Raw genomic sequence first — 13,385 nt, 5'->3', positions numbered from 1 at the left:
TCACATTTAAAGTCCAGTGAAGATGAAGACAGGCAAAGTTTCAATCAAGTAGTTTATTAAGCAGAATATAAACAAAGAATATCAAAATAAAGGTCCATACACAGAGGTCCAGACACAGAGATTCGTGACCACTTTAATAATAATAATAATTCATTTTTTTAATGACTAAACATTGAAACTTCTTTTTTTGTATTATCTTCTTGTCACCATGAGACTGCACCATTCTTTCAGTAACCAAGTGGAGAGAGTAAAGGAAACAGTTTTCATGGGCCATATTCCCTTTGTTTTTAACCCAATACATGTAACTATATTTAAAAAAATAACAATAATAATAAACTATGTGGAATACTGTGAATCCACTTGTGATTTGATGATCACATCAGCAGCCAAACGCTGTTTGCAATTGTTGCTGATGCAGTGCCACATGAAGTTCTCATGCTTTTTAGAGGCCTTTCTTTTCCAATCTCCCTTTCACTCAGTGGATCTTTGTAAAACATTTGCTGTTAAACAGTGCCTTTCGTCATCTAAATAAAGAAAAACAATAAGAAAATTAGAGTTTTTGTTTCAGATGGAGTCTAGTTCTGGGCCTCATTCGCATATTGGAATGGTTTTGTAAGCGATATTCCCTGGAAAAAAAAGTTTGGTCATTACTTCACAAATAATTTATTACTAACAAAATGAGAGAACTTACATTTAAGTTGATTCATAGATTTGATCCGCATAAGTGCTCTCTTTAAAGACTTAAGAATGATATTAATATTAACTGTTCTTTCTGTTTAAAAGCTCTGAAACCTCTTTATATTTATTATGGAATTGTTGTTACACAACATTATTTTGGTGTGATATTCTTGATTTTATCAAATGGTATGCGAATCCTAATTTTGAGTTTACTTATAGGTTTCATGAATGTGATACTTATTTCATAAATAAATAATTGTAGGAAGTCGTGGCCTAATGGTTAGAGAGTCGGACTCGTAATCCAAAGGTTGTGGGTTCGAGTCTCGGGCCGGCAGGGATTGTAGGTGGGGGGAGTGAATGTCTAGCGCTCTTCCACCCTCAATACCACGACTGAGGTGCCCTTGAGCAAGGCACCGAACCCCCAACTGCTCCCCGGGCGCTGCAGCATAAAATGGCTGCCCACTGCTCCGGGTGTGTGTTCACGGTGTGTGTGTGTTCACTGCTGTGTGTGTGTGTGTGTGTGTGTGTGTGTGTTCACTGCTGTGTGTGCGCACGTTGGATGGGTTAAATGCAGAGCACGAATTCCGAGTATGGGTCACCATACTTGGATGAATGTCACTTCACTTCACTTCATAAATCTTATTTTCCTGTTACTAAATATCATATTCTTAAATGTAAATTTTCTAAATGCAAACCTCTTTTTTGAGATTCAAACTTGAAATGAAAATGTGAATCAGTTGAATTCTCTACAAATTTAACAGCAATAAGAAAAGAACAATGGCTTTGCTAAAGTACTTTCTATGAAGCCCGTATTTATAATACATTATAGGGGTATTCTTAAAGCATTATAATGAATGCATAAGGCATTTTAAAAAAACCTTATAATGTGATTTACAATCTCATGAATAATCATAACAACAATTATAACACATTATAGTACTTACGTATTTGTGGTTATAACTTTTAAGAGTATGATTATTTATAACACACAATGAACACCATATTAAATCTACTTCATTTGCTATATCATAGCTTGACATTGTTTATTTAAGATCTGCACAGTACCTTCCTACATCTTTTGAGTGCAATGTTTATATATATATATATATGAAAGTGAAAGTGACGTGACATACGGCCAAGTATGGTGACCCATACTCGGAATTTGTGCTCTGCATTTAACCCATCCAAGTACACACAGTAGTGAACACACACACACCTTGAACACACAGCCGGAGCAGTGGGCAGCCAATGCTGCGGCACCCGGGGAGTAGTTGGGGGTTCGGTGCCTTGCTCAAGGGCACCTCAGTCGTGGTATTTAGGATGAAGAGAGCGCTGGACATTCCCTCCCCCCACCTACAATCCCTGCCGGCCCGAGACTCAAACTCGCGGATTATGAGTCAGACTCTCTAACCATTAAGCCACGACTTCCCCCTCTCTCTCTATAAATACAGTTGGGCAAAAAAGTATTTAGTCAGCCACCAATTGTGTATTTAGTCAGCTGGGACCAAAGTAACAAAGGTTACCATCAGTAACACACTACGCCGCCAGGGACTCAAATCCTGCAGTGCCAGACGTGTCCCCCTGCTTAAGCCAGTACATGTCTGGGCCCGTCTGAAGTTTGCTAGAGAGCATTTGGATGATCCAGAAGAGGATTGGGAGAATGTCATATGGTCAGATGAAACCAAAATATAACTTTTTGGTAAAAACTCAACTCGTCGTGTTTGGAGGAGAAAGAATGCCGAGTTGCATCCAAAGAACACCATACCTACTGTGAAGCATGGGGGTGGAAACCTCATGCTTTGGGGCTGTTTTTCTGAAAAGGGACCAGGACGACTGATCCGTGTAAAGGAAAGAATGAATGGGGCCATGTATCGTGCGATTTTGAGTGAAAACCTCCTTCCATCAGCAAGGGCATTGAAGATGAAACGTGGCTGGGTCTTTCAGCATGACAATGATCCCAAACACACTGCCCGGGCAACAAAGGAGTGGCTTCGTAAGAAGCATTTCAAGGTCCTGGAGTGGCCTAGCCAGTCTCCAGATCTCAACCCCATAGAAAATCTTTGGAGGGAGTTGAAAGTCCGTGTTGCCCAGCGACAGCCCCAAAACATCACTGCTCTAGAGGAGATCTGCATGGAGGAATGGGCCAAAATACCAGCAACAGTGTGTGAAAACCTTGTGAAGACTTACAGAAAACGTTTGACCTCTGTCATTGCCAACAAAGGGTATATAACAAAGTATTGAGATGAACTCTTGTTATTGACCAAATACTTATTTTCCACCATAATTTGTAAATAAATTCTTTAAAAATCAGACAATGTGATTTCCTGGATTCTTTCCCCCATTCTGTCTCTCATAGTTGAAGTGTACCTATGATGAAAATTACAGGCCTCTCTCTCATCTTTTTAAGTGAAGTGACATACTGCCAAGTATGGTGACCCATACTCGGAATTCGTGCTCTGCATTTAACCCATCCAACGTGCACGTACACACACACACACACACACACACACACACACACGGAGCAGTGGGCAGCCATTTATGCTGCGTCGCCCGGGGAGCAGTTGGGGGTTTTTCCAACTTACACAATTGGTGGCTGACTAAATACTTTTTTGCCCAACTGTATATATATATATAACTATTTGTATTAGTAGACTTAGGTAGGGTCGGTAGAATGTTCACAAACTTGCAAAGTATCCTATACTCAGTTTGTCTGTTGAGGAACCATCAAAATAAAGTGTTAGCATACAGTATATTCAGCAGACACACTACTAATACTCTCATGACTGCTAGTTGACATGTAGTTGCAGAGTTACTTATCAATAGCTGTCTAAAGGGTCTCATTAAAATAATCAAACTGGTATTATATATATATAAAAAAATGTTCAAAGCATGTGTCATATTACACATTCATCTGATCTGATATCTGATCTTATGGCTTTTTGAGAAAAAAAAATATATTATTGTTATTATTATTACTTATAAGTGGTCTTTGTCTGCTTTAAGTAAAGTAACATAAGTAACGTGGCAAGATATGAGACTTATAATACATTATAACTATAATAACTATAACTATAATAACACATTAAAACTGTTCTTATGAATATTCATTAGATTATTTACAATGCATTATGCATTCATTATTATGCCTTAAGAATACCTTTATAATGTATTATAAATAGGGGCTTCATAGAAAGTGTTACCATTGTTATTGTTATTGTTTTTTCAAGCATTCAATGCATAATTTTAGAGAGTAAAATATCAAAATCTGTGACTATTTTAATTGGATATTGAAAATCCTCAAAAAAGAAAGTATATTCATTGAACAGAAAAAAAGGAAAAAAATAAAAATAATAATAAAAAATAAAAGCAGCCATTTAAATGATTGATAATTGCAGTTAAAAGTACTGCCTGTCACATTTTTCTTTTAATAGCCTACAGAAATAAAAATACAAAACGAATGTTTAATTGCAAACACTGAAATAATTTTAATTATTTGAAACTGCTGTGCCATATTTTGGAGTTTCTGCCATGTTTCATTTACACTCACTAGCTGGAGGGGAGGAGTCTCTTCTCACGCAGATACACTTTCTGGATTAAAGTGAAAATAAGAAGATCCGAGACAAGAGCAACTTCAACGTTAGGTAAAGTACGCCGTTTCTCAATATTATATTCATGTGCCCAGATTTCTTTACCTACAGATGTAGAATGATGTTTGAGAACTATTCTCCTTTAAGATTAGTTGTAAAGGTTGTGTGTTGCGAGAGTAACTACACATGAGGCACAACACTCTTCTAGCCCATGTATCTTTTATAATATCAAACAGCAGTCCCTGTAAATGAGTTTCTGAATCATTCACTCGAGTTGAGCAAAACTGATTTATGTGTCGTTTGGTCAATTTTGCGAGACAATCTTTGAATCAGATTCGATTTGAACTGTTTATAGCAAAATATAAGCAAAATAAGTTGCAAATATCCACTTTCGGGACTGAACAGATACACAAAATATAAAATAAATATTTACAAATATTTGCAAAAATAAAATATTGCTTAATTATTGTAACTGAATACTAATTGTTGGCCAAAGCAGACCTTAAATGTCACGTAGAGATTCGAGTCTTTTTGTAATCTCTTCATTTACAAGAACAAAGTGAGCATTTTGTTCAGTCAAAACCACATGTAGACGAAATATGAATATGTGTCATAGGCTTGCATTAGTAGCCATACATTATATCTGTATCTATTTGTAAATATACACTTTATGTTCAAAGTGTGATCAATGAAGCACGCACTAAGCCTTGGCTGATAAGAAGAAGATCATCTCCATGTGCTTAAAGATGCCAGAACCCACTGATGTGATGATAACCACACCATTTTACCAGCACCAGCAGTATGAGATCTCCAGGTTCCTGAAGATCAAGCCACTGGCTTTGGGGGTAAAACAAACTTGTCACGTCCTGTGTTGGTGTCTTTTCCTGTTTGTACGTTCTTATTTCCCTGTGTTTTGTTCCTGTTTCCATTATCATCTATCATTAAAGTCCTCGTTTATCTTTGTATTAAAAACACTCACCCCCGGGTTTCACAGACAAGTCTTAAGCCTAGTCCTAGACTAAAATGTAAGTCTGAGCTGTTTAAACTGAACGAAACTTGCACTGATGATCTTAAAATATAGTGAACACACACACAGCAGTGAACACACACACACACACACACACACACACCGTGAACACACACACACACACAGCAGTGAACACACACACAGCAGTGAACACACACACACTGTGAACACACACACTGTGAACACACACACAGCAGTGAACACACACACACAGCAGTGAACACACACACACAGCAGTGAACACACACACACAGCAGTGAACACACACACACCGTGAAAACACGGTTCCCAAGCTGTTTCCCAAAAGCATCAGAAGCATAAGTAGATCTTAAGAAACCATTGCCACATTATTACATTGCATCATTGTTACAATGTATAAACTTAATTCTGAAAAATGCATCATGGTTTCTATACAAATATGAAGCAGCAATAATAATCAGAAATGTTTCTTGAGCAGCAAATGATATTAGATGATTTCTGAAGGATCATGTGACACTAAAGACTGGAGTAATGATGCTGAAAATTCAGCTTTTATCACAGATGCATTTTAAATTACATTTTAAAATATATTAAAATAGAAAATAGCTATTTTAATGGTTATAATTCACAATATTGCTGTTTTTACTGTATTTTTGTTCAAATAAGAGCAGCCTTGGTGAGCAAGAGGCTTATTTAAAAAATATTACAAAATCTTACTAACACCAAACTTGGTTTATTTATGTATTATTTATTTTAAATAGGCTGGTTTGTGCAAGTAAATTTATTTAAACTGGTTGTTAAAAGTTCAAATGGATTGTGTTAGGTTCTGTAATTGCTGTTAATAAATCTGTCAGAAAAAAATATGCTAAAGTTTCACATTTAGGAGTACAGCAGCCTGGCAGCCTTTTACAAAAATTAACCATGATTTTATTACAGTATTTGTAGTAAAACTGCAGTAACCACAAATTTACCATGGTAATAATAATAATAATACATTTTAGTACTTATGTAACAACATGAGGTACCCTCAAAGTGCACCTTTGTAACTTATCTACCCTTATAGCATGCATACTTGTATGGTACTAATATGCTCCCTTTTAGGGGTATAGGTGCACCTTTGAGGTTACTGCCCCAGTAAAGGGCTAAAATACAATTTTAGTATATTTTATTTCTGACAGTGTAAACAAAACAAACAAAAAAAGGCCTATGAAATGTAAAAAAAAAAAAACCCAAACAAACAAGGCTTTAAAATCTAATATTAAGTGAGTATAATTACTGATTATATTCTTTGAATAATTTAAAATATCAGTTTAGTTTAGTTTAGAGGTACCGGTATCGGTATCGATGATACTGGGCTTGAAAATATCGGTATCGGATCGAAAATAAAATAAGAGTTATCGCCCATCCCTACCAAGTAGGGCTCGCTGCAGTCCACAAGACCCAGGGGGCGTGGTTGGATCCACATCTAGGGGTGGAGATGGGTAGGTTTAGGGATCAGGGGGTGGAGATGGGTAGGTTTAGGGATCAGGGGGTGGAGATGGGTAGGTTTAGGGATCAGGGGGTGGAGATGGGTAGGTTTAGGTATATGTTAGGTGGGAGGAGTTGGATCTTGTGGGCTGCAGCGAGACGCTCCTCGTTTTCTCAGTTGTCTGTCAAGTATTGAGTTTATATTTGTGTGGAAAGCTGGAAAATAAACTAAGCTGCGTTTAGATATACATCTCTTCTTCTTGTCTCACCTGTGTTCAGTGTGTATGAATTAACAGGCACTAAATCTTATGTTTTTGCATTGCAGATTTTGGAAATATTGATAGCCTTACTGGGACTCGGTTTGACAATCTGGAATGAGAGTTTTTACGTTATCTGGTCATCAATCATTGTAAGTTATTCATTTCAGTATCAGTGCTACATTATACAGTGAACAAATACTGATTTCTGCTCTTTTCTATTCTGCAGTTCATCATAATTGGAGCTATAACAGTCTCGGCTGCACACACATGTAAGCCGCGTCTGGTCAGTGTCAACTTTACTATCTTGAGAAGAAGCAATATGTTTAAGAATACAAACATTATAGGGGAATTTTATTAATTCATTCGTTTGTTTGTTTGTTTTTTGTATTTGTAGGTCAAAACTTCACAAATGCTCAGCTATGTAAATCTTGCAGTAGTTACTTTCTCCTTCCGCTGTCACCTTATTTACGTTCTGGTAAGTGTTTACACTGCCTACAGTATGTGTGAGAATGTCTAGTAGGGCTGGGTATTGACACAAATTTCAATTCAGTTTTAATTCAAAAGCTTGCGATTTGATTTTTGACCCTACTCTGAGTAAAGCGAACTCATTGTCATGTTCAAGAAACCAGTCTGAGATGATTTGAGCTTTGTGACATTATCCTGCTGGAAGTAGCCATCAGAAGATGATTACACTGTAGTCATAAAGGGATGGACATGGTCAGCAACAATACTCAGGTAGGCTGTGGCGTTTAAACAATGCTCAATTGGTACTAAGGGGCCCAAAGTGTGCCAAGAAAATATCCTCCACACCATTTCACCACCACCACCAGCCTGAACCGTTGAGACAAGGCAGGATGGATCCATGCTTTCATGTTCTTTACGCCAAATTCTGACCCTACCATCTGAATGTCGCAGCAGAAATTGAGACTCATCAGACCAGGCAACGTTTTTCCAATTTTGGTGAGCCTGTGTGAATTGTAGCCTCTGTTTCCTGTTCTTAGCTGACAGGAGCGGCACCCGGTGTGGTCTTCTGCTGCTGGAGCCCATCTGCTTCAGGGTTCGACGTGTTGTGCGTACAGAGATGGTATTCTGCATACCTTGGTTGTAACGAGTGGTTATTTGAGTTACTGTTGTCTTTCTATCATCTCTAACCAGTCTGCCCATTCTCCTCTGACCTCTGATATCAACAAAGCATTTTCGTCCACACAACTGCCGCTCACTGGATATTTTCTCTTTTTCGGACCATTCTCTGTAAACCCTAGAGATGGTTGTGCGTGAAAATCCCAGTAGATCAGCAGTTTTTGAAATACTCGGACCAGCCCGTCTGGCACCAACAACCATTCCACGTTCAAAGTCACTTTAATCCCCTTTCTTCCCCATTCTGATGCTCGGTTTGAACTTCAGCAAGTCGTCTTCACCACATCTAGATGCCTAAATGCATTGAGTTGCTGCCATGTGATTGGCTGATTAGCAATTTGTGTTACCAAGCAATTGAACAGGTGCACCTAATAAAGTGACTGGTGAGTGTAGTACGCCATTGTTTACAATACAACCGGAGCACATGCCGCTGAGCTGCTGGGTGGGATGTTTAGACGTGCTGTATAGGCGGTTTAGTGAGTCACAACACACTGGACCAGCTAACCAATCAGAGCCAGTCACGTATTTCTGAGGGAGGGGCTTCATAAAATCAGGAAATAATCGGGGCGTTTATCAGAGAAGGGACAGAGAGGTGTGGAATAAAGGTAAATTATGTAAAAAATAATGCGTTTTTAAAAAAAAAACTAAGTATGAACACATGCTTGACTGCACCCCATAAACACAATCAAGCCTAGAGAAAAACCAGTCAACCACCCCTTTAAATTTGAATAAAATTAAAACTAAAAGAATTTCAAATCACATGAGCCAATATTTTATTTACAATAGAACATAGATAACATAACTAATGTTTAAACTGAAAATTTTATGCACAAAATGAGCTCATTTCAAATTTGCTCAGATAAATATACTACTATATATTATAAAAAATATACTACTATAATATAGAAGGCTAAAGGGAACTGATTTGTAAACAAACAATTAAATTAGCTTTTCTAATAATAAAGGTATAATACTTACTTTATAATTACAATATTATGTTTCTACTCCAATTCATTTTAGAAAGTGCAAATATTTAAATGGTGGCTGTCATTTAAAAAAAAAAAAAAACCTGATGGATTTATTCAAACATATTGAACTACAGTAGAATATAGTTCATATGTTTATAAAAATGCTCGTCTCCAGAGTAGTCTATTTTTTCCAGCTGAGTAACTAGTTTATGGCCATTGGCTTTTCTGAGGTTCATTGTGATATATTGTTTACAAGCTGTTTATTTATTTTGTTCTGCAATTGAAACACTGATTGAGCGTAGGGCTGTGCAGGTGTATATATATATATATGTGTGTGTGTGTGTGTGTATACAGTACATATACACTCCTGAACAAAATCTTAAGACCGGGGGAAACATTACAAGTATTCGCATTTCGCGCTGGTGGATTGTAACCAGGTTGAAAATACTGCTTCAAAATGCCAAAAGAAGAAACGAGAGACACAAAAGAGACAAAAAGAATACAATAGGTAATTTATTGAAAATTGCATTTAAATTCAAACAGGCTGCTCATCAGCTGATCAAACGTTTAAGACCATAGCCTTAAAAAGTTAAAATCTGCGCCAAAATATGGCTTTCATGTCATTACCATCAGGACAGGAGGTCATGACAGTGTGACTGCCTGAAGGACAAAGGCAAGAAAGCTTTCTGTCTTTGAACGTGGCAGGATTGTTGAGCTGCACAAGCAAGGACACACCATCGCTGCCGAGGTTGGACGCAGTAAGGCAGTCATTTTACATTTCTTAAAAGATCCTGAGAGTTATGGGACAAAAAAGTCAAGTGGTAGACCCAAAAATTATCAGGGGAACATGCGGGATGGTCCAAAAGAGCAACATTATTCTCCTTGAAGAAGTCCTTCGTTGGGCAGGCGTTGTGAACTGCAGCGTTGTCCTGTTGAAAAACCCAGTCATTGCCACACAGACGAGGGCCCTCAGTCAAGAGGGATGCCCGCTGCAACATGTCCACATAGCCAGCCGCCGTTTGATGCCCCTGCTCAACCTGAAGATCCATTTTCCCATTGAAGGAAAAGTACCCCAGATCATGATGGAGCCTCCTCCACTGTGCCGTGTAGAAAACATCTCCAGTGGGATCTCCTTGTCATGCCAGTAATGTTGGAAGCCATCAGGTTAATTTTTTCTCGTCAGATAATAAAACCTTCTTCCACCTTTCAATGTCCCATGTTTGGTGCTCCCTTGCAAATTCCAAACGGGCAAGTTTGTGGCGTGGGAGGAGATGTGGCCTTTGAAGATGGTTTCTGTTGTTGAAGCCCTTCTCTCTTAGATTGCATCTTATGGTTATTGGGCTGCAGTCAGCATCAGTAAGGGCCTTAATCTGGGTCAAGGATCGGCCTGTGTCTTCACAGACAGCCCGTCGGATCCTCTGGCGCAGTGCAGGTGAATTTTTCTACCACTTGACTTTTTTGTCCCATAACTCTCAGGATCTTACTGCGTCCAACCTCGGCAGCGATGGTGCGTTGTGCAGCTCAACAATCCTGCCACGTTCAAAGACAGAAAGCTTTCTTGCCTTTGCCATCAGGACAGGAGGTCATGACAGTGTGACTGCCTGAAGGACAATGACATAAAAGCCATATTTTGGTGCAGATTTGAACTTTTTATGGTCTTAAACTTTTGATCAGCTGATAAACAGCCTGTTTGAGTTTAAATGAAGTTTTCAATAAATTGCCTATTTATTCTCTACTTTTTGTCTCTTGCTCCTCTTTCTTCTTTTGGCATTTTGAAGCAGTACTTTCAGCCTGGTTACGATCCACCAGCGCGAAATGCAAATACTTGTAATGTTTCCCCCAGTCTTAAGATTTTGTTCAGGAGTGTATATTGTATATATGTATGTATGTGTGTGTATATACACTGTATATCGTGACACTGATGGTCTACAAAAGTTTAACAGTGTCTAATCTGTCTTTAAACTGGCAACTGGTTTTTGATTCATATTTATGTTTTAGTTCATATCACTGTATGTCTGTTAATTAGGCTACTCCGGATGTGTCCTTCTATGTCCTTGTCACCTGTGATATTCTGATCTTCATCTTCTCTCTTGCTGTTGCCGTAACCTCCTGTTCCTGTTGCTGCTGCTGCAGACAAAAGGTAAACATTATCAAAAGATTAAAACATTCTTCTCAAAAAAAAAAAAAAAAAAAAATCAGATGAAATCATTTGTATAACAGACATCATGTTGGTTCTCTCTTAGTCAACCCCTGTCACGGTCAGTTATGTGACCACAGATTTGCCTGTCAATCACATCATGCAGATGGGCCAGCCTGCTAGTTCGGTCATGTTTGTGCTGCCAGCAGCACACGGCTCTGTCCCACCTGCGCCTCTGCCAAATTACAGTCACGTCCCCAATGCATCTCCACCAATGTACAGTCCAGTCCCAAGTACACCTCCACCAGCATATGAGGTAATTATGTACATTTTTGAGTAAGTGTAGGCCTACTAAATCAGAAAATATATTTAAAAACTGTTAATACACATCTAAATCCTATAAATAATCTCAACCTTCAATTATATTTGCTGACCTGCTGTAATTGCTGTACTGCACAGCTCTGAAACACTGTGTTTTTTTATTGCAGCATGAAGATTTTCAGACCAGAAGATGAATAATATCTCAGACAAAAATTGGAATGTTTGACGTTTACACAATTTATGGTGTTACGGTATATGGAAAACCAAAAATTATACTTATTTGTTTGTAAATCGAATGGATGAGAAACATGCATCAGATTACGAATCTTACGTTTTCATTGTTTCATTCATTATGTTTTTCCCCAAACGATTGTTGCTTGATTTGATTTCACATAATAAATTGATAGTTTTTTGTTGTTTTCTTAAGTTATGTGCAGTTTTTTTTTAATTCAACACAGTAAACAGCACAATGGAAAGTCCACATGATTGTTTCAGCTCAGCATTTACAGACTGAGCCTTAATATATAAAATCCTATCAAAGTGTTCAGTGTGTATTTTAAAAAACAAAGTCATGTTGAAATTTGTATCACTCAAACAAGTGGTTTGCACAGTCAAGTTATAAATTGACTGTTCATTAACTTCTAGAATTATGGTCTGAAAATAGACTAACAATTTTATATTCAAATTTGTGACCCTGGACCACAAAACCAGTCATAAATGTCAATTTTTGGAAATTGAGATTTCTACATAATCTGAACGCTGAATAAATAAGCTTTCCATTGATGTATGCTTTTTTGAATCTGAGGGTGCAAAAAAATCTAAATGAAGTTCTTAGGTATACATATTACTGATCAAAAATTAAGTTTTAAAATATTTACGGTAGGAAATTCATGGAACATGATTTTTACTTAATATCCTAATGAGTTTTGGCATAAAAGAAAAATTGATAATTTTGACCCATACAGTGTATTTTTGAGCCATATGGGTTTGAAATGAGTAAATGATGACAGATTTTAGGGTTTAACTAACATAGATGTTATGCCAAACCTTTTGTTGAAAGGAAAATTGAGTGTTTAATATTGTCCTTTTGCATTACCGACACACTATTTTCCTATTTGATACTGTAAAGCTGCTTTGACACAATTTGTATTATTAAAAGCGCTATATAAATACAGGTGACTTGACTTCAACCTCCTGCAATATCAGGATATATCCACAATATCAAATCACAGGCTCTTCTTATGTGGCACTCGATACTGGCTGATTTTTCATATTAATAAACTTGAAGTCATTTTCCAAGTTTAACAGTTACAGAGGAATAAATACATGTGTTTATATTTACAATGCAGTGATTTTCAGCATTTACTGTTCAAGATGGTTCATGTGTATATTCATTTACTGCCACCTTCAGTTTTTCTCATAACTAATTACCACATTTGCAAATAATGGGAAAGTCATCATATGAAATAACAAACAGAAATATGGAAATTATGTTTTAATTAAAATGAGCTACTTCTTTATAGATTCCAGCTCTGCTGATATTAAGCAGTTGATATGAATCATTTCATATCCTGAAAAAAATGAAGACTGCTTGAATTGTATTTCAGCTGCTGATGAGGTCTGGCTTTGGGAATAAAACACATCAGGTGTTGTTGAATTCACTTCCTGGTCTGCACAGATAGCAGTAAATACTGCTTTTATTTGGATCTTTTGCAACATTCTGTAATGTTTCATAATGACTGTAGATGTAGTGCTGTGGTGTCAGATGGTATACAGATATTCTGCAACTGGTGATGTTAGAAAATAAGCTGAAAAAAAACCCCA

General features: G+C 37.3%; 1 protein-coding gene across 2 annotated transcripts; it reads left to right on the top strand.

The window, feature by feature from the left end:
- Positions 1 to 4,206: 4,206 nt before the first annotated feature.
- On the top strand, positions 4,207 to 12,897 carry LOC306883087 (uncharacterized protein). Of its 2 annotated transcripts, none has more exons than XM_079438178.1 (8): positions 4,207 to 4,319; positions 4,946 to 5,110; positions 7,064 to 7,147; positions 7,225 to 7,281; positions 7,393 to 7,473; positions 11,130 to 11,243; positions 11,347 to 11,556; positions 11,729 to 12,897. In XM_079438178.1, exons 2-8 carry the CDS (start codon positions 5,000 to 5,002, stop codon positions 11,753 to 11,755), a joined length of 684 nt encoding a protein of 227 aa, XP_079294304.1. In that variant the 5' UTR covers positions 4,207 to 4,319; positions 4,946 to 4,999; the 3' UTR covers positions 11,756 to 12,897. The 2 variants fall into 2 exon arrangements, with proteins under 2 accessions (XP_079294304.1, XP_079294305.1); XM_079438179.1 differs by having other exon boundaries at positions 4,248 to 4,319; positions 11,381 to 11,556; positions 11,729 to 11,985.
- Positions 12,898 to 13,385: the final 488 nt, after the last annotated feature.

This window comes from Barbus barbus (assembly GCF_936440315.1).
Source record: "Barbus barbus genome assembly, chromosome: 17".
In the NCBI taxonomy this organism is placed as follows: Eukaryota; Metazoa; Chordata; class Actinopteri; order Cypriniformes; family Cyprinidae; genus Barbus; species Barbus barbus.
This window is presented reverse-complemented; position numbering and strand designations above follow the sequence as displayed.